Below are 21,465 nucleotides of genomic sequence, written 5' to 3' on the forward strand. Positions count from 1 at the left end.
ACTATCATCCCATATAAATTGGTATCATTATACCTTGAGAACCTTACTGAAAAATAATATTTGTGGACCTCTGACTCTCAGTGTACTGTCTGAAAGCAAGAATAATACACAGGCATTTGTTCTCACGGGAGATTTCCATTCAGAATTTTTAGGAGAGAAATATGTTAGAGCTTTATAGGATCAATCTTATGAAAACTTAAACAGTTAACAGGCTTCAGGCTTTACAAATGAGATTCTGGCGTAGGACCTAAATTGTGTGGGATCCAGAGTGTGTCATTTGGGAAAGAAAGAACTAAAAGGAAATCAGAAATCTCACCATTTCTGCACAGATTCAGGCAAATATTCCGCTGTTTGTACATGCCCGATGGCCTCGGCTAGATGCCTTGTGTTAATCCCAGACCAGCTGTATAGGGAACTTTTGATGAAAAAGATGAAGTCATCAGTCTAGGCAATGAATTAAGAAGAATGGATGGAGACAAGGGAAATATCTGATCACGGTCATTAAGAATACTGGGATTTGGAGTAAGACGGAGTCTGTCTGCTAAGTGCACCTGTAGGCTCATCTGGAGATGAAAAGAGCCTACAGGGGAAACAGGAGCTTTAGCTGGCTTGAGCAGAGAACGGGGTCCCCAGGAGGCTCCAAGGGCTTGGATACTCTGCCGTTAACACACAGCCCGTGTTCAGTAGGTGCTTTGTAACACATATCGGATATCTGGATGAAGAAGTCTCCGACTCAACACTGCATCTGAAAGGCACTTTTTAAAAAAGTAGTGGGAAGGGGCACCTGGGTGGCTCAGTCGGTTACACATCCGATTCTTCACTTTGGCTCAGGTCATGATCTCACAGTCATGAGTTCAAGCCCTGCGTTGGGCTCTGCTCTGAGCCCAGTGTAGAGCCTGCCTGGGACTCTCTCTCTCCCTCTCCCTCTGTACCCCTCCTGGTCTCACGCTCTCTCTCTCTCTCAAAAAAAAGTAGACTGTTTTTGATCACTTTTACAGAAAAATTAGGTTTACAGAAAAATTGAGTAGAAGGTACAGTTTTCATATGTTCCCTTTCTTGTGCACATTGTGTACCTAAGAATATCTTGAATTCGTGTAGTACATTTGTTGTAGTTGACGAGCCAACGTTGAAGCATTGTTACCGACTAGAAGTGATAGTTTTCATTAGGGTTCACTGTTTGAGTCCTACATTCTGTGGATCTGGACTGACGTATGATGACACACATCCACCATTACAGTATCGGACACGATACTTTCACTGCCCTAAAAATCCTCTGTGCTGATTCTTTGTCCCCACCCTGCTCAGGCTATGGCAACTACTGATCTGTTTGCTATCTCCATAGCTTTGGCTTTTCCAGAACATCATGTAGTTGGAGTCCTATATTATGTACCTTTTGAGATTGGGATCTTTCACTTGGAAATGTGCATTTTAAATTCATCCATGTCTTTTCATGACTAGATAGCTCATTTCTTTTCCGCATGGACAGTAGACCATTGGCTGGATGCACTATACTGGGTCCATTCACTTGCGAGAGGACATCTTGGTCATTTCCAAAGTTTGCGCAATTATAAACAAAACTGCTATAAATGTTTATGTGCAGGTTTTGTGTGTGTAGAAGTTATCATAGACACCACATTTTAAAGAAACGATGCTAAGTTTCTTCTCAATCTGTGAAAGGTTAATCTTATTTGGAAGGTAGATATATGATTGCCTACCCTTTTGCAAAATGCTAATTATAACTCAAGGAAGTAAACCCTTCAATCCTCTGCTAACTGCTTAGTCTGTTTTTACTTACAAATTGTCATATGAGGGGCAACTGGGTGGCTCAGTTGATTAAGCATCCTATTCTTGATTTCGGCTCAGGTCATGATCTCACAGTTAGTGAGTTGAGCCCCGTGTTGGGCTCTGTGCTGACAGCGTGGAGCCTGCTTGGGATTCTCCCCCTCCCCCTCCCCCTCCCCCTCCCTCTCCCTCTGCCTCTCCCTCTGCCTCTCCCTCTCCCACTTGTTCTCTATCACTCACTCAAAATAAATAAAAAGAGACTTAAAAGAAATTGTCATAGGAGCCAAAAGGGGCATTTTCCCTTGAAAACATAGTGGAGGTTATATTGTCTTATTCCTTCTCCCTGTTTCAACTCATTAAGTTAATTATGATACAGCTTAAATTAGAGTTGGAGCCAAACCTCCCCACGCACACAGGTGATTTGCCTTGCTGTACCCGATAACACCACAACCTGTGTCTGCCTGATAATGACGTATCATGGGAGACAGATCTGAAATGGCCCTTGTGGATCTTACTCCTTGGTTCTGAGTATGACATTTATGTATACGGTGTGGCTTCTTAGAATGTTTATGATATGAGTTAAAAAATTTGAGAAAGATTGAATATACTGTAACCCGTAGCATTTACAATCAAATGGGAGACACATGTCTTGTAACAAATGACTTGGGTTTTGCTTTTGGCTCGGAAATCATCTGTGCACCTCCACGGAGAGTTGATGGTGCGATCCTTCCCAACCCTTTCTGAACCACATGGGTGGAGGTGCGGCCCCAAAGTGGGGGGCCTGTCCCCACTGGGGCTTGACCTACGTGCTGGGTACAGTGTGCCCTTACCCAGTTATTACAGCTGCAGGGGACACTTGGTGTCCTTGTAAAATTCTGAAAAGGTTTATTACTCACATAATGAGGGTTTCTGTGGCAAGCAAGGTAGGTCCCGAGCTGGTCCGAAAATAGCTTGAGAGCGATGGGGGAGGAAGCAGGGATTGACTTCGGTGTGCAGGCGGGGGCTGGCATAGCCTGGTTCCCCCATGAGTACGGCAGGGTGCAGCACCCTGGCTCTCTTATTAGCTGGCTGGGCACATGTAGAATGAGGAGCAGTGAGGCTTTAAGAGCTCTTAGCAGTCAAACATCAAAAGTGGGGTCACACCCTAGTACCTCAATCAGAATATAACTGCACGCATTAACTTACTAAATTTAACTGGTAGCATAGCATATGTGGGTCTCTGTGGAGATCACAAAGTGTATTCCTTATTTTCACTGTCATGTTCTTCTGACTTGAGAGCTGGCAACAGCTTCCTCAACAGGCAGCCCATACTTTAGCCCCTTCTGCCTTCAGCCAGCTCCTTTTTTTTTTTCCTATGGAAAATTTAGGCATAAATAGAAGCAGACAGAAAAGTGAAGTGAACTTTCACATGCCCCTGATGCACCTGTAACAACCATGAACTCGTGCCGCATCTTGTTTAATCCGTACCCCATCCTGTCTTCCCTTCTTCCTGCTTGAAAGAAAACAGGTGGCTGTCATATCCTCTCGTCCATGAGTATTTCATGAGACGTCATCATGAGATATCTTTTTCGCTCCTCTGTGGTTCCCATGGAGTCCATCCGTGTAGCTATGTAAGGTTTGAGACTCTGCCCTTTGGAATCAGATTTCACGCTTACTTTCTGGCTTCTCAACTTCCTAACTCTGTGACCATGACGAGGCCCCACTTGCTCCCATCTGCAAAATGGAACCTACACTGTTTAGTCATTAAGGTTCTGTGTGGTCTAAATAAAATACAGATAGTTCTATATCTGTATGTACTATATTAGAAGAAGACATTCATCATATTTGTAGGCATGTTTGTTCGTGTAAGAAGAACATTGATGGTTTGGGGTTTTGCATTGAATTAGGGGAACTGGTAGACTTCTTCTACTCAGGACCATGCCACGTTCCTCTAAGTGGCTCATGCTCTGTGGTCCTGATTCTTCCAGAATAGTTTCTAAGGTATCAGTCTGCAGAATCCGTCCACGATGCCTAGAGTTTCAGATGATGCTTTTGATGATACTTGGTTCAATGACTGTAGCTTCCAAGAACCCTGCCACAGTTAGACTTTCTGATTACGTTGCATCCCCGGTTGGGATCGGCGTGGGAAAGCTGTGATGTCCGAGAACATTTCCTTCCCATCTTAAGAGAAGTCGGTGAGAGCAAGTAATCTCCTTTCCTTTTGTAGAGATTGAACTGTGTTAACGTTGGCTATCTCTCCCCTTCAGGGCAGATCTTGAAGGTCCTAGATGAGCTGAAACTGGCTAATAACACCCTCATCTACTTCAGTTCGGACCAAGGAGCACACGTGGAAGAGGTGACCCCTAAAGGAGAAGTTCACGGAGGAAGTAACGGAATCTATAAAGGTGAGGACTCTGTGAAGGTGGGAAGTGCTGATGTGGAGAAGCTGTACCCTCCCCGCTCATGCGCTGGTTGAGTTTTCCTTGATCTCTGAGCTCTAATGCTGTTCCTCTGCCATTTTCCAATATGCGGGACATCGCTGTGTCACTGGCATTGGACAGTGACGTGGCCATGTCGCGTTTCTGTGTGGTCTCCATGGGGATGAAAAGCACGCATTCTGGGTCAAGACATGATGTCGTCTTCACACAAATGCAGCCTCATACCGGATAGCTGGTTAAAACAACAATGCGTGTATCAATTACCTGTTGCTGCCAAAACAAAATAACAGAGACTTGTGGCTTAAAACAGCAGTGGTTTTTTTTTATATTTATTGATTTATGGAGAGAGAGGGAGCAGGGGAGGGGCAGAGAGAGCGAGAGACTCCCAGCAGGCTCTGCACTGTCACAACACAGGGCTTGAACTGTGAGATCATGACCTGAGCTGAAATCAAGAGTCAGATACTTAACCGACTGAGCCACCCAGGTGCCCCAGAACAGCACAGTTTATTAAGTTCTTGTTCTGGAGGTCAGGAGCCTGAAGTGGGTCTCACTGGTCTAAAACCAAGGTGACAGCCCGGCTGTGTCCTCGTGCAAGCTCTGGGGAAGCATTCCTTTCCTTGTCTTTTCAAGCCTCTGGAGGCCACGTGTGTTCTTTGTCTAATGACCTGTTCTTGCATCTTGGAAGTCAACAATGGTTGCCAGGGGAAGCATGGCTGGGAAGGTGTTAGCCACCCGCTATGCCCGCTCTCTCGTTGTGCTTATGGCTCACCCACTTTAGCGGTCACCCACGTTAGCGCTGGGCCTAAGAAGCAGCACACGGCTTGTCCAGCGACACAAACGAGTGGAGTCATATACATCACAGTGCACCTGCACCGAGGCAGGGCGCTGGACAGAGGGTAACGCACCATCTGTCCCAAAGGCAGCATACCTTATGCTTGGTTTTACATCTTTCTGTGCACGGCCTACAGGCGTCTGAAATTCTGAGCACCTCGGGGCAGGGACCTTTCTTACACGTTTGGTTCCCTGGAATGCAGGGTGGAAAGCATTCCTATTCCGTGCTGGTCTGGATAACCTGCACGGGGTGTTCATTCCCCTTCCTTGGCTTGCCTTTGTCACCACGCCAGGGCAGAGCATACGCGTGACATTTGATGCGGGTCAGGTGAGTGAACCCAAGTGTTTCATGGGCAGAGGACGACCCCTCCCCAGGCAGCCACTCTTTTCGGCCAGCTTCCTCTGTTTATCGTCTTATTTCAGCGTAGGCGGCAGTCAAAACCCGTGTTCCAATATATTAAGATGAGGTATGTGTGCCGTGTTTCCATGAGGTTGTGGCCTGTGTGGAGAGAGCGGTTTTTAGTTTATTTTACAGATGCCATCGTCTCTAAAGATGGAGTTACAGACTGTGTTCCATGCACAGTTCCGTTCATTCGTTCTCCTGCGGAAGGTCTGTGAGGTCCCAAAGTGGGTTAGCAGCTGGGGATGAGACATGGACTGATAGAAGTAATAGGTACAGTCTTACAGTAATGCAGTCATAGAAGTGGCTACAAAGGAATATGTGATTTAAGAAAGCTACGGATACCGGAGACTCCGTTCAGGGAGCATAGACCAGATGATGGATCCCAGGATGGGGTATGAGCCGGAGGGGGTGGTGGTATTGGCTTGTAGCTTTGAGAGTTGGCTCTTTGAAGATACAAGTGGTGTGGGTGAGGATGAGAGCATCAAGGGTCCTGAATGACGGTCACAAAGCGAGGTTATCATACAGCCCTCACAGCGTGTCGCTAGCTACCTCCTGATTTTCGTTTATAAAAGGAAACCTATCAGATGCGTTATCCATGTTGTCCTGTTTTGCTTGAATGCTGGAAATATCACCAGTGTATTATGCTCTATCAATATCCCAGCCACTACTCTGTTGCAGAGCATTATCCCTTTGTCAGATTTAGTTGAAATCGGGCTCCCAGTGAAACATTGATAAAAGGCGATGCCCTAAAAGAAAGATGTGGTTTCCTTCGAGCTGTGGGAAATGACCAAAGACTTCTAAATGTCAAAACATCTGGTTTCCTAAAGCTGCAAATTCCAACAGACTCGCTCGCAGAGGAATCACGCTGCTTAAACTCCGTGATCAAGAGAGCATCTTTTTCTGAACACTGATGATTTTTACTCTCAATCAAAACCCCTCGGAAAGATCGTTAGTGTATGAGCCCGGTGATTCTGCCGTGTTAGCACTCTAATCTGCTTCCCTAATAAAATCTGTGGGTTAATTTAATAGAATGGCTACAGTTAAACCATCCTTCTCCAGAATTCAACAGGTTATTCCTCGTAATCCTAGGGACATAAGGTCCGTGCTGTTGTCGGCATGAAAAAAATGTAATATTATGGGGGTGAGGGAATAGTGACACCATTAATCTTCTCTCATTCTTTTAAAGATGATGTTTGCAGCATGATTCTCCTGTTTAGACTGACAGATGGGTCATCTATGTCAGTCTGACTCCGGTTTCGGCTCGGGTCACGGTCTCACAGTTTCATGAGATCGAGCCCCACATCGGATTCTGTGCTGGCAGCACAGAGCCTGCTTGGGATTCTCTCTCTCCCTCTCTTTCTCTGTGCCTCGCCCACTTCTTCCCTATCTCTCTCTCAAAATAAATAAAAATGAACACGTTAAAAAAATATATACTGAAAAAAAAAAAAGGGCAAGATTAAGTAGGCGTGCCTGGCTGGCTTAGTCAGTAGAGCATGCAACCCTTTTCTTTTTTAAGTTTATTTATTTATTTTGAGAGAGTGAGCAAGGGAGGGGCAGAGAGAGAAGGAGACACAGAATCCCAAGCAAGCTCTGAGCTGTCAGCGCAGAGCCTGCTGCAGGGCTCAATCTCACAAATGCTGAGATCATGACTTGCGCTGAAATCAAGCGTTGGACACTCAACCGACTGACCCACCCAGGAACCCCAGAGCATGTGACTCTTGATGTTGGGGTTGTGAATTTGAGCCTGACGTTGTGCGTAGAGCTTACTTAAACAGCAAGATACATAAGTGAACCTCAAAATGCCATAACGTTTACACTAGCCTATGACCACTTAACAAGTGTTAAATGTAAAAATGCCATCGGGATTGGTAGAATATTGAAAAATGTCCACACTGATAATTTGGGACTGGGGAATAGGAATCACTGGTTTAAAGTAACAGGATTTACAATCTCCTTGCAGTCCTGAACTGTGTGTAGGGAGCACAGACCGTGGCTCTCAGTTTGTGTAACTGCATCTTGGGCGGGTGTTGGGTCTGTTTACATCAGACAGATGGAGGGATCTTCAAAAGGCTCTCTTCATTCTACACCCTCACCTGGGTTAGGACAGCTTAATTGGAGCTCAAGAAATAGTCCCAAAAGTTGTGGCTCTCTTAAGAAAGGATCAGTTGGCCTCAGCCAGCCTCCTTTGGTGTCCACATCAATGTTTAGAGCCCTTGGATCAGTCTCGTAGAGATGGTGCAAGCCACCTCATGGAAGCTTCTTCTCACCCTTCAGTGCTGGCTTATAATCTTCCTTTGACCTGCCTCTCAAAGTTGGAAACCTCTGGGGCTGTGTCCTGAATCCCCTCATTTCTTTACCTACACATTCACCAAATATGGTGTCATCTAAGCCCGTGCCCTCAGGTGGCATTTGAGGGCTGGTAACCCTTACTTACTGTGAACCCCAGACTGTTCTATCCAGCTCCCTGCATGATGCAGGGTATGGATGTTCATGGGGCACATCCCCATGAACAGATCCATACTAGAGATCTTAGAGATCCCCAAGACCACATGTCTCACAGGCCAATGATATCACTGATTTGCACTGATTGGCACTGGTCTTCGCTCAGTGACTCAACCCCTAAAGCTGGTTTTGTTGAGTCCCTGCAGCCTCTTTCTTTGATCTGCCCTGTCCCTCATATCCCAACAGTGAGTCCTATACACTTGATCTTCTAAGGACACCTGACATGGATGTACTTCTCTCATGTCCAAGAATGATCTCCTCCTCCAGGCCGGTATCACCTCCAGCTCATCTCCCCAGTGGGTTTCCAGGTGGTCTTTCGATTTGTTGTCTGCAATCCATTCTCCACCGAGGCAGCTGGATGAGCTTCAATAAACATGCACTCAGTGTATTGCATTGAGTTTTCCTCCAGCTGCCACGGAACAGATGGCTTACAAACAACACGGCGTTATTCTCTCTCTCGCTTTCAGAAACCAGACATCTGAAATCAAGGGGTCATCAAGACTGTGCTCCTTCTGAAGCCTCTACTGGAGGATCCTTCCTTGCCTCTCCCGGCTTCTGGTGGTTGCTGGCAATCCTTGGCCTTCCTTAGCATGTAGACACATCACTCCAATCTCTGCCTCCTCTGTGTTCACAAGGCTTTTCTTCCTTTCCTCCTAAAACCCTCTGCTATATCCCCATGCACTGAGAATACAATGTAAAGTCTGCACCTTGGCTGTGTGACCTAGAACTGCTTTATCTTCCTTCTGTCTTTCTGCATTTTAATCTCGTTTCCACCTTCGGGACTTTCCATTGGCAGCTCCTTCTGGTGGAGAGCTCATCTCCTGATGTTTGCGTGCATTTGCTCCCTCATTTGCGGGTTGCCTCTGTAAGATCTCTCTGGACCATTGAAACAAAAGTTCTCATCTGTGCCACCAGATCTCTAACACACCACCTCACTGTAATTTCTTGTGCATCCAGTATGTTCTGTGTTTATTCATTTATGTGCTCATGGTTTGACTGCCTTCTCATCATGTAAATCCCATGGAAGCAGACATCTGCGGTGTGTTATTCCTTCTGTCTCCTTGCCTACAGTAACCATGCGGCAGGTCTTCACTACATACTTGCTGAATGAATAGTGGGCAGGTCCCAGATTTCTCTTCCTTCTGCTCCTAGGACCATTCCTGAGGATCTTCCTCTTTTCCCCTAAAATACCCTCCTTCAGCTGGGGCCAGAATAACTTCCCTAAGATTTTCTTATAGCAGAGTTGAGAGTTTTCTGTCTCTTTCTCATAGCAGAAAATTCCCTGTGCTCTCGGAAGAGAACAGTTAGACCAGCTCTGTTTCATTTGCATTCCTCTCTGAAATCAAGGTCACCCTGAAGGAAGCTCTCCCCATACCTCCCTTTTACTCTGCCTAAAGGCAAGTAATAAATGTCAGTGGAATGGATAAATTAACTCTACAGACGGTGTTTGCAGAAGCATGGGGGTGGGGTTATCCTATTTTCCTGAGTTGCTCAAGAATGTAGACTTTCCCCACGTGCAGAGAAATGCTTTCAGAATTTCTGCAGCTTCTGGCATTACTCCTTTTCCTTACATGCAAATTCCAAAAGCAACTAATTGGCTTGAGTCTGTACCACTTATAAGTTGCTTCCTACAGTCCCTGAATTCGGCTTGTCTTTCTCTCATGCAGTAATGCATCTTTCAGAGAGCCATTGATAACTTTTGTTGGGAAACAGACAGCAAGCGGGTCTGGTAGTTTCTTGGAAGGTGGTTATATAACGTTCAGGTTCTGTCTTCAGATTTGGACAGGTGTGTTCACCAGCTTCCCGGGAGTGGGAAAAGCTGTGGCGTCTCGCTGTATGGGTGTTTAGTGTGCCGGAAGGCATCCACAGCCTTTTCACCTTTGTGAGAAGACCATGTGCTATCTTCATTTATCAGCGCGCTCGTTCAGTCACATTGGAGCAGCAAGCATTTTGTTTATCGACTCTGTGCAGTGTGCCAGGTGTGGGGCTAGCTGCTAGGGCATAAAGGCCATGGATGCAGGGTTCCCGACCTCGTGTAGCTCATATTCTACTGAGGAGATGGAGATCTACGGAGATAATTTTCTACAGAGAATAATGAGGTGCTAAGGGAACTCTCTCACGGGAAGATGGTTACAGGTGCTCAGCACAGCCTGGACTTCCGAGAGCCTCCCCTGGGGAGATGACCTTTTGTGGGCTGATGTTTTTGCATGTTGGCAAGGAGAGGAGCAGTGAGGAATTCATTCTAGGTGGGAGTGAGATGTTTACGGCGAGCGCAAGAGCGGCTCGGCGTAGCTAGAGTTGAAAGAGAACACAAGGATTGTCGGGTGATGTAGTTGATGAGGCCACACGTCCAAGTTAATATGTCCAGTAGAAATGCATTCAAATAATCATTGCCATTTGGGTAGTAAAATTGCATGTGAAGAATGCCGCCCAAATCTAGTAGAAGGAGAGGGTAGAGTCATGGAAATAAGGATACGTGGAGGAATGACTGTGTATCTGTTCTGTCATCCTTAGAATTAGAATAATATGATTGAATATTATTAGAGGAATATCATGGGGAACTTTAGTGAGGATTACAAAGTCAGTGCATGCCAAGTGTTTGCAGGAGCACCCAGTACGTGCAGGGTATTACCGTCCTCCACACGCGAGATCTGGGACGCCATATATGTTATTTCACTCACATGTGCATCCATGGAGCCTACAACGGTGCCTCACGTGTTTTCAGAAATAATTTCTGACCAAATATATAACTGAAAAAAAAAATACTCGAGCTTGGGTTGGAAAGATGCATAGTTTGAGGAGATATAGCTGGGAATGGAAGAGCATTGCTGCCTCGATAAATCCATCGGCATTGGCTGTTGATTGGATCCTGGGTTTGAGGGAAAGGAAGACGTGTCTTGTGTTTTTGGCTCACGTGGTTGTATAAACAGAGATTCCCTTTATGAAATAAGAGTCATGGCACGTAGAGAGGTGTATGAGATCATTTGGTGTAAGAAGAGAAGAGGGTCAAGGAACAAATCCTGAAGAACTCTTACCTAAAAGGTGAGATAGACAGTGATGATATGGTAAAGGCCATATTGCCAGAGTTATTTGGGAAGTCAGAAGAAGACGAGGAGAAGAGAAGATTCGAGGAAAGGCAGGGTAGTAGACGTAAATGGTGCTGAAGAGCCCAGTAAGATGAGGACATAAGACCAATTATGTTCAGTAGCCACCAGAGAGATTCACAAGTATACTTTCAGTGAGACGCAAGAGGCCAAGTCTGGATGGATGGATGGATGGATGGATGGATGGATGGATGGATGGATGAGAAATTTCTCTGGTTCTTTTGAAAAATTTGTCCATAAAGGCAGGCAAGCCATTGTAAGCAGGGCTTTGTCATGGGAAAGATTGGAGCATACTTGATGATCAGGGTCAACTTTAATGAGAGAGCTAACCCAAGGCATAACTGACGTCAAATTGCTGAGAAGATCAAGACTTGTGGAGAACACATCCATTTTCATTGAGGGCTAATGTCTTACCGTGGAGATGGGAGCTCGCATCAGATGTGAACTCACGGCACTCAGTGTTTGGGCAAGAATGTGAGGGAAATAGTGTATTACGTGGTCTGAGCCAGCAGTGAGGACCACATAGATAGGATAAGATTAGCAAGAACTCCAAACATCGTAGTGCCATTTGCAGTGATTGGGGCTGTCCACGTGAGCAAAGAATACTGCACTTTGGGCCCCGTGTTGCAAAAGCCGTATCGGGGGTAAGGCTTGTGGTTGGATCCTGGATGCTTGATTTACTCACGTTGGAGCCAGAGCAGATGGAAGCGATGTGGTCTCATGTGGTCTGTGGAGAGGGCGGCTGCGGTTGTGTGGAGGAAAAGTGGCAGGAGAGCAGGAAGGATGTGGCAGGGGAGCATCAACTGAGGTCTGGACAGGCAGGGAGTTGAAGTACTTGGTGGTGATGAGCTCATTTTCCTGCATGAGATGGAAGGTGAGGTTCTCTTCTGAGGCTGGTCAGGCTCTGGAGGAGGGGACTTACGGAATGCAGTTGATGAGGGAAATGAAAAGTCCTAGCAACATTGACGGACAAAAAGGAGGTTGGAAATAGGAATTTCAAATCACTTCTATAGGATAGTCTTTTCCCCAGCCATACTCCTCAGGGATTAATCCATGATTTCATTCACTCAAGGAATAAATTGGACCCTATAATTTGGAAAATATTATGATGTGGATTTCAGTTGATTAAACACTGAATTAGACAGAGTTTGTTTTCAAGCACTCATGGTCCTGCTGGGATGATAAGATATGCACAGATTTGATTGTCACACATCCCATAAACAAGGAAGTTGAAAACTGCTAAGGAAATGGACAGTAGGAAAACATCACCTGCAGTGGGGCTCGTGGGAGGCTAATTAAATGGGAGGGGCGTGTTGTCCAGGATTTTGAGGATGGGTAAAATGATTTGGGGGATGGGGAAAATCCTGGCAGAGCAGACATCCAGACACAGAACTTTCCAGAAGGCAAGAGGGGGCAAGCTGTTTCCTGGGGCACTTAGGTGAGGCTTAGCTCAACCAAAGTATGATGTTGCAGAAGCAGATCAGACCCGGAACATGGTTCACTTGGCATTCTCTGCCACAGTCCGTGGCTTAGTTTTTCATCCTGTAGGAGATATTAAGAAGGTGTCCAGTTGAGTGAACAAATGCATTGTTACTAGAAGCCTCGCTGACATTTTGCCTCAATACTGAAGGACTTACTATTGTGGAATTGCCTGCTTGCTGCACTCACCTGGACACAGAATCTAAATTCAGTTAACTCAGGGCAGGGCTCAGCTAGTTTTGGCATTAGGGCCGAATTTAGCCTGATGGCTGGCTTTGTAAATAAAGTTTTATCGAGACACAGCCACGCTTATTCTTCGAGGTCTCACAACATGGCAGCAGAAGTGAGTGTTGGGAAAGAAACCATGAACGTCAAGCTATCTCCTACATGACCCCTGAGAGAAGATGTTCCCCAGCCCCTGCCTCCTACCTGGCCCCTGAGGGAAGATGTTCCCCAACCCCTGTCTCCTACCTGGCCCCTGAGGGAAGACGTTCTCCAACCCCTGTCTCCTACCTGGCCCCTGAGGGAAGACGTTCCCCAACCCCTGCCTCCTACCTGGCCCCTGAGGGAAGACGTTCCCCAACCCCTGTCTCCTACCTGGCCCCTGACAGAAGACGTTCCCCAATGCCTATCGCCTACCTGGCCCCTGAGAGAAGACGTTCCCCAACCCCTGTCTCCTACCTGGCCCCTGAGGGAAGACGTTCTCCAACCCCTGTCTCCTACCTGGCCCCTGACAGAAGACGTTCCCCAACCCCTGTCTCCTACCTGGCCCCTGAGGAAGGCGTTCCCCAACCCCTGTCTCCTACCTGGCCCCCGAGGGAAGACGTTCCCCAACCCCTGTCTCCTACCTGGCCCCTGAGGGAAGACGTTCTCCAACCCCTGTCTCCTACCTGGCCCCTGACAGAAGACGTTCCCCAACCCCTGTCTCCTACCTGGCCCCTGAGAGAAGGCGTTCCCCAACCCCTGTCTCCTACCTGGCCCCTGAGGAAGGCGTTCCCCAACCCCTGTCTCCTACCTGGCCCCTGAGAGAAGACATTCCCCAACCCCTACTCAGATGAGTCAGCAGTTTCACGTTGTGCTCGAGGAGTTACGTGTAACTCTTCAGACTGAGTCAGTTCATTTTAAGGGTGTTTTTACAATGTTTTTTGAGCACTGATATCAGGAGAGTGTTGCACTGATATAGCCTGACGGAACGCAGATAATTCTGTCACGTCCATTCATTCCGAAGGTGTTTATTAAGAAATCACTTAGGATGACCAGGAGTAATGACGAACTATTCAAGCTCACTGCAGAGATGAACACGTTCCTTCGCCACCATCGCTTGCAGGGTAGGCACCCCATTTCACAGCTGGGAAATCTTTGGTCAAGTGATGGCACCAGGTAGAGCTGTAATTTGTGGGCTTTGGTCCCTGGAATGAATAAGTGAAGAAAAGCTTAAAACATAGCATCTTGGGTGAGAAAGCATTGAATTTGTGCTTCTACCTGCATTACTGTGGTTTGTATGCATGCTGGGTATCCACGTTACACGGTCATGGAGGTGCTCAGGAGGAGAGAAGTGGCAATGAGATGATTTCACAAAACTCTGTGCTCAGATCAGGTATGAGAATGACTGGCATATGCTCTTGCCACTAAAAGTGATTTGACCTGCCGGGTGGCAGCATCAGAAAGGACAAAAATAGAAGCCTGGCCCGGAAGCAGCTGTTCCTGACAAGAGGCTTGGAGTAAATGGTGGCATTTTCTCTGCATTTGCCTGGAGAGATTGGGGAACTCAGCCATCCTTCCCCTGTGACTTCTCATCGTGGCATAGTGCCATCTAGATGTTCAGTGTGCGACTTTGACAGTTACTTGACCAAGTTGTAAATGTACTCCCTTTTCTTTCTGCTCATGCATTTTCAGGGGAAAGAAAAAGCAATCCAGATTTCTTACCCTGTTTTTCTTGTCTTTGTCCTGCAAGACATCTCCAACTTTCCTGCCCCTGTTTGTCCTCCGTGACGCCACTCACACTCTGTGGTGGCAGGGTGGGTGTTCCTAGGTAGCAGGCATCCCCCTTGTGGTTTCTGTGGACTCCCACTCAGAGGCATCTGGCGGGACATCTGAGCTCTCCCTGCAGACCTGGAATTCCTGTTGGGTGAGATCCTTGTTCATAAAACTGTGTTCCCTGTGGGGTTCTGAGAATCAAGAAAACCTAGCGGTCCGTAGCCCAGATTCTGGAGCCCTACCTGGTGCCATCACTTGACCAAAGATTTCCCAGCTGTGAAATGGGGTACCTACCCTGCAAGCGATGGTGGCGAAGGAACGTGTTCATCTCTGCAGTGAGCTTGAATAGTTCCTGGAACATGGTGCACTCCATCATTACTCCTGGTCACCCTAAGTAATTTCTTAATAAACACTTTCGGAATGAATGGAGCTCACCATTGTAGATGCCGTGAACTTCACCAGGGATAATCGTGGCAGTGACTGAGAGAGTCAGCTGTCCTGTTTCAGCCTGATGGACGCATTTTGCACATAGCCTCTTCCATGGACTGTGGCAAGGGGAATAAGAGTGAGAGCTACACCATCTGACGAGCAAGGCTATTTGCTCACGAACACATGCCTGGAAATATGTGATCATACTTAACCAAACAGGTTTCTCCCTAAGCAGAGCGTGCACGGAGTGTTACGAATTTTTTTAATGTGCATTTTTTTTTTTTTACCATTCTTGTAAAAAAAAAAAAAAGAAAAAACACTCCTTTTACAGCTTTAGAAAATTGCACGGGGTTCTGTTTATTGATCTATTTCCTTCTGAATATAAATTCAGACCTATAAGATGAGGGTCTTTGGATGTTACACGTAGTGGGTTCATATTTTCCTGACAGAGCATCATGGTTCATCCCAAGTATGATAGTTTGTTATCAGAAAAGTAGCCTGGGATGCCACCATGCACGTGGTCCTGCCAGCCCTTACATCCAGGTGGTCAGCGAATGGCTGGGCCCCGGGAGCTGCAGACACACTGCCTCCCATAGTCCTGTACCTTTTCTTTTCTTTTCTTTTTTCTTTTCTTTTTTCTTTTTTCTCTTTTCTCTTCTCTTCTCTTCTCTTCTCTTCTCTTCTCTTCTCTTCTCTTCTCTTCTCTTCTCTTCTTTTCTTTTCTTTTCTTTCTTGTCCTGTACCTTTCTTGATGGTGCTCGGAGCACCGCACCTGAGCAGAGCTAAGCCTCTTCGCTGCACACAGAATTGTTGCCTCCAGGGGACTGTTTCTGGCTTGGAGCTCTTCAGGGGAATCTTAGATCTCTGGCAGGGTGTGACTTCTCTAGGTTTCCTCCGGGAGTTTTGTGGTGATTTCAGAGGAGCTGGACACCAAGCATGCTCTCATACCCTTTTCTTCCATCACCTGGAGGTTCGGGATCTCAGAGCAGAGTTCCCAGAGTAGATTCCTGATACTTGAATCATCATCTACACATACCTTGGATGAGCCTGTGGATTTCTATGGCACTGTCTACATTGTGTGTGTGTTGGGGGGGGGGGGGGGTGCCTGTATAAGTGGATAGGCATTTATGGAAATGGTAACGTTTATATGAATGGAAAGACTATTTGGTTTTCTTATGGTGAAACAGAGTCATATTTACAAAATAAATACAAGTATCTCCTTTGCTGATTTTTTTCAGCTTTTTTTCAAGTACAGCTAATAAAAATTATATATATTTAAGATGCACAACTTGACGTTGGGGTGTATGTATACACTGTGAAATGATATCCACAGCCAAGTTATTTAACATACCCATCATTTCATACGGTCACCATTTTTTTCTTTTTTGTGTGTGTGGTAAGAATACGTAAGATCTCTCTGTTTTCATGTACGCAGTGATGTGATACGGTCTGGTTAGCTATAGCCCCCATGTTGCCCATTAGATCCTGGAACGTATTCAACTTTGTACCCTTTGACCAGTATCTCCCCATTTCCCCAGTCCCATGCCAATGCCAACTGTCATTCTGCCCTCTGTTTCCATGAGTTTGACTCATTTATCTTTCTGTGTCTGGCTTATTTCACTTGGCATGATGTTCTCCAGCTTCACCCATGTGGATTCATGGCAACACCTCCTCCTTTTCTGTGCCTGGTGTTCCCTTGTGTGTGTGTGTGTGTGTGTGTGTGTGTGTGTAATTTCACATTTTCTCATTTATCCATTGATGGGCATTTTAGGTTATTTCCATATCTCAGGTGTTGGGACCAAAGATTAGTGTTGGAGAGGTTGTGGAGAAAAGGGGACCCTCATGCAGTGTTGGTAGGAATGCATATTGGTGCAATCACAATGGAAACCAGTATGGAGTTCCCTCAAGAAATTAAAAACAGAGCTCCCGTATGACCCAGCAATCCCACTGCTGGGTACACATCCAAAGGAAATGAAGTCAGAATTTTGAAGAGACATCTGTGCCCCGTGCTCATTCCAAGACATGGAAATGTAGCCAAGACGTGGGAACTTGGGCACTTCCCAGTCCTGCTCTCACGTGGATTTTCAGCCAGGTGTCCCTGTACCTTCACCTGGTGAGCTCCAGTCAGCCGTCCTTGAACACTGCCTTTTTCCTTAAAGAAGATGCACCTGTTCACTCACTTCTGGAAGGGTAAAACAATGTGCCCAGGGTTGTGGTTCTTAATCCTATAGTTCAGATTTGTCTTTCCAAGTTTCTTTTTTTTTTTTAATGTTTATTTATTTGTTTGAGACAGAGAGAGAGAGAGAGAAAGAGAGTGAGCAGGGGATGAGCAGAGGGAGAGAGGGAGAGAGACAATCCCAAGCAGGCTCTGTAATTTCGGGACCTACCTGCCCTCAGCCCCGTCAGGTGTTGTATCTACACAATGGAGAGTGATGGTAGCACCACAGTGGGATAGGTGGAAGGATTCAGTGAGATGAAATGCATATTATAGACCATCAGAGTTTGTGTCTATACATGGGGAGTGATAGTCGCGCCCTCATGAGGTGGTTGTAAGGAGGTAGTGACAAAATGCAGGTCATAGTCCATATGGCATGGTACGTGATCAGTAACATGTAGCCATTAGAAAGAGTATGTATAAAACCCTGTGAAGTAATTCGTATTGTTCTCTCTGCTTTGTTCTGGAGAATGCCAAGTACTTAGTTAACCGGGGAAACACACGTATATTTATAGCATCTCTATGTGTGTCTTTAGTACAGTTTTTACTTTGGAGTTAGTATAGATTGACAGAATTACAAAGATAGTGAGGATAGCTACTGTTTTCCCTGCACCCAGCTTCGTCCAGTGTTAACTTTCTGCATAACCGTTGTTATTTACCGAGAAATTAACTTTGGTACATCACTGTTAACCATACATTTTGCACTAAAGCACTCTTCTGTTTCAGAATCCAATCTGCAATGCCATGTTACATCTAGAAGATAAAAAATTTTAAAGGATTCTTTTTTGTTTTTGTGGTATTTTGGCCTACCTTCTGATTTATTTGTTTTATTTTGTGTTAACCATTGGGGCAAGAAATATATACACTAGCCATTAATTAAACAAGATCTTTATGTTAGGTAGCAAACTTATTTTGTTGTTCTTAAATTTACAGTGAAGTTCTACGGGCTTGATCTGGTTGAAGGATAAACATGAAAATCCCATGAGTTTTATCTAGAAGGATGACCATGAAAATTTTGTGAGCTTGATCTAGGAGGATAGTCGTGTGCGTATCCTATCAGCTGGATCCCACAGAAGGAGAAACATGTAAAAATTATTTGATGTTCATCTGGAAAGATAGTCATGTGCATATTCTATAAGCTTAATCTTGCAGAAGGACAAACAGATGAAAATCCTATGAAGTTCATCCAGAAGGGTAGCAGGTGCATGTCCTTTGGGTTTGAACTTGAAGAAGAGTAAGATTTAAGTCTATGATTTTCATTCAGTAGGATTGATTTAAAAAATTCCAGGAGCTTGATCTAGTACAACAAAAGGTGAAACTTCTATGAGACTCACCTGGTAAGAGAAATGTGCATATCCTATGAGCTAAATCTCATACAAGGACAAAGAGATGAAAAATCTATGAGTTTGATTGGGTAGGATAAGCAAGGGAAAATATTATGAGGTTCATCTAATGGAAGGATAAACAAATGAAAATTGTCTGAGGTTCATCTAGTAGAAGGATTTCGCGTGTGATAAGCTGTGAGATTGATCGTGAAGAATAAACAGATGGAAGTCTTTGGGCTTGATCTAGTTGATGGGTAAGCAAGTTTAAATTCTGTGGGCTTGATCTAGTACAAGGCTAAACAGACGAGTCTATGAACTTGATCCAGTATATGGATAAACACGTTTAAAGTCTATGAGTTCAGATAAGCAGGTGCAAATCCTACTATCTTGATCTGGTAGAAGCGTAAACAGGTGCACATTCCGAGTTTGCTCCAGTAGAAGGAGAAGCAGGTAAAATGCCGTGAGCCCGGTCTGCTATTCGCATAAGCAAGTGACACTTCTATGTGCTCAATCTCGTAGAAGAAGAGTCAGACTAACTCACACCTTGAGGGTCCTCCTGAAGCTCCCTGAGCTACTGACAGCTTGAATAAATTATGGCAAATTATTTGAACTTCCCTGTTCTTCGATGTGGTGTCTGTGATGCAAGCATAGTAGTATTTGTCAGATAATTACCTTAAGATCATGTTGAGAAGATATAGTGCAATACTTTTAACTTTTCCTGGGGGCCATCATGGAAACTGCAAAGGATAATGTGAATTTTTATGTGAGTCTACCCTGATGTCTATGCGTATAAAACATTTAGTGCCCAGAGTTTAAAGATCTTGCTTGTAGAGGAGTTGAGTCCAGAGTCATCAGCTACAGTTCATTCTGCAATGGACAGAATTCAAAAACCAGCACAGTCATTAAAAACCAGCATTAAGAAGTGAAGCTTTGCTTCAAGATCCCTTAAACTTCTGTCTCCTGTATTCCATTTTTAAACTTAAAAAAATTTTTTTTAATGTTTATTAGTTTTGAGAAAGAGGCAGAGTGAGAGCAGGAGCAGGGGAAGGGCGGACAGAGAGGGAGACACACAATCCGAAGCAGGTTCCAGGCTCCGAGCTGTCGGCACAGAGCCCGACGCGGGGCTCCAACCCATGAACCGTGAGCTCACGACCTGAGCCAAAGTCAGATGCTTTACCCACTGAGCCACCCAGGCGCCCCAATTTTTTAAGTGTAAGTGGCACTCACATCCTTTGTCAACCATGCATCGTACTCATGCGTTCTATTCCCGCTGCACATCAGTTTATGTCTCAACTTGTTCATTTAATTTAACTCTTTACTTAATCTTACAAAGCTTGAAAAAGGTACTCTGAAGTAGCTGAACGTTCATTCGCTCCCTTGTCTCCATCCCAGCTTCCAGCGTGGTTATTCCTGTGGTGTTCAGCGGTGCTCAGCTCATTTTAAAGCCACGCTGAGTTACTTCAGGGGAAAGCCGTGCGTCCGGTTTTGCACCTGTCCCTGTGCTAGCTGCATGGCTTGGGGTCCGGCCCTCGCCTCTCTGGGCTCTCGCGCTGGCATGCCTGTGTCCCTCCCGGTGCGTTAGTTGCAGGCCTCGGAGGGCATCTTGTCTGCAGAGCCACTCTGGACGGAGCTCACCATTCCGTCGTCTCCCCACACCCCATTCACGCTCTGCTTGCTTATGGTCAAGTCACTTCCTATGGGCAAAGCTGGTTTCTTCACCGAAACAGTAAGAGCCACCCTGCTAGCAAAAATAATAGCAGTGGTGAAAATGGCGATTTGGGCGCTCTTCTTCTGTTCCAGACACTGGACGTGACACTTGGGGTGATTCCATGTAATTGTCAACCTAATGTTGTGCTGGGGGAACTGAGGCACAAATGTCTGAGCCGCACAGCTGCACTAACAAACACTGCAAATGCAGTGACTCAGAACAACACAGATTATCTTATAGGTGTGGCGTTCAGATGCCCAAGGTGGGTCCACCTGTGCAAAGCTCTGTGTTGGCAGCTGTGTTCCTTTGTGAAGGCTACCGGGGAGAATATGTTTCCATGCTTTTTCCAGCATCTGCAGGCAGCTGCATTCGTTGGCGTGGGCCCCCTTGTGCATTGTCAAGGCCACCCTCGTACCACCTTCCAGCCTGTCTCTCACAAAAGATGCGGATTGTTTCTAAGGGCACAAGAATGCCATCAACTAAACACACAAGGAGCCTAGAGATTACTTCCTGGGAAGTTGGAAATCTTAGAAATGTTCAGTGGCAGAAACACAGACCAGTGGACTCACCTTCAATGGGAGACCCGGCCCACAAGTCCTGTTCCCAGCCCTCCAGAACTATCCTGGTCTGAGAGATTTTGAGGATTTGGGCATGGACATTTTGGGGGGCCGTTACTTTTCCTGCTAACCCGGTGAGAAGTAGAAATGGAATGTCAGCTTCGTGAGTCCACGGTCATTGACCTGAGTCCTCTCTCGCTGGGAGAGTAGAGTCGCCCTAGTTCATGACCACCGGGCAGTGCCAGCCGTGTGCCATGCATAATAGTGACCATGTCGTATGTGGTTTTTTTCATCCCATTGTCTGCTCTGTTGCTCACAAAATTCTCACTGAATCCAACCAAGTAGAGCACTTTGTTCATCCAGATCACCCGCCCCATGTTGAACGTCGAAGAGTGTGTTGAAATGAGCCTTAAACCAAGCTTTGAAAAGACATATTCCTGTTCTCTCTCTCTCTCTGTCTCTCTCTCTCTTATTTTATTTTGACGTTTTAGGGGGAAAAGCAAACAACTGGGAAGGGGGTATCCGGGTTCCTGGCATTCTTCGGTGGCCGGGAGTGATACAGGCCGGACTAGAGATTGACGAGCCAACAAGCAACATGGACGTGTTTCCGACGGTGGCCACACTGGCGGGGGCTCCGTTGCCTGAGGACAGGTACTGTGACTCAGACGCCCGCACTGTCGTCTCCCTCGCATCCACCAGGCGAGCGCGTTCGGTTTGCCTGCATGACGGCGTGCTG

At 46.0% G+C, this 21,465-nt stretch overlaps 1 protein-coding gene across 3 annotated transcripts in view; it reads left to right on the top strand.

Moving 5' to 3' along the window:
* Positions 1–21,465, top strand: part of STS (steroid sulfatase) — a 158,123-nt gene that overhangs the window by 114,168 nt on the left and 22,490 nt on the right. For all 3 annotated transcript variants that reach the window (XM_058714422.1, XM_058714423.1, XM_058714425.1), the window contains exons 8-9: positions 4,029–4,166; positions 21,221–21,380. In XM_058714422.1, coding sequence (XP_058570405.1) covers positions 4,029–4,166; positions 21,221–21,380 — 298 coding nt within the window. The remainder of the gene's footprint in view (positions 1–4,028; positions 4,167–21,220; positions 21,381–21,465) is intronic.

The sequence above is a fragment of the Neofelis nebulosa genome, chromosome X, assembly GCF_028018385.1.
Source record: "Neofelis nebulosa isolate mNeoNeb1 chromosome X, mNeoNeb1.pri, whole genome shotgun sequence".
In the NCBI taxonomy this organism is placed as follows: Eukaryota; Metazoa; Chordata; class Mammalia; order Carnivora; family Felidae; genus Neofelis; species Neofelis nebulosa.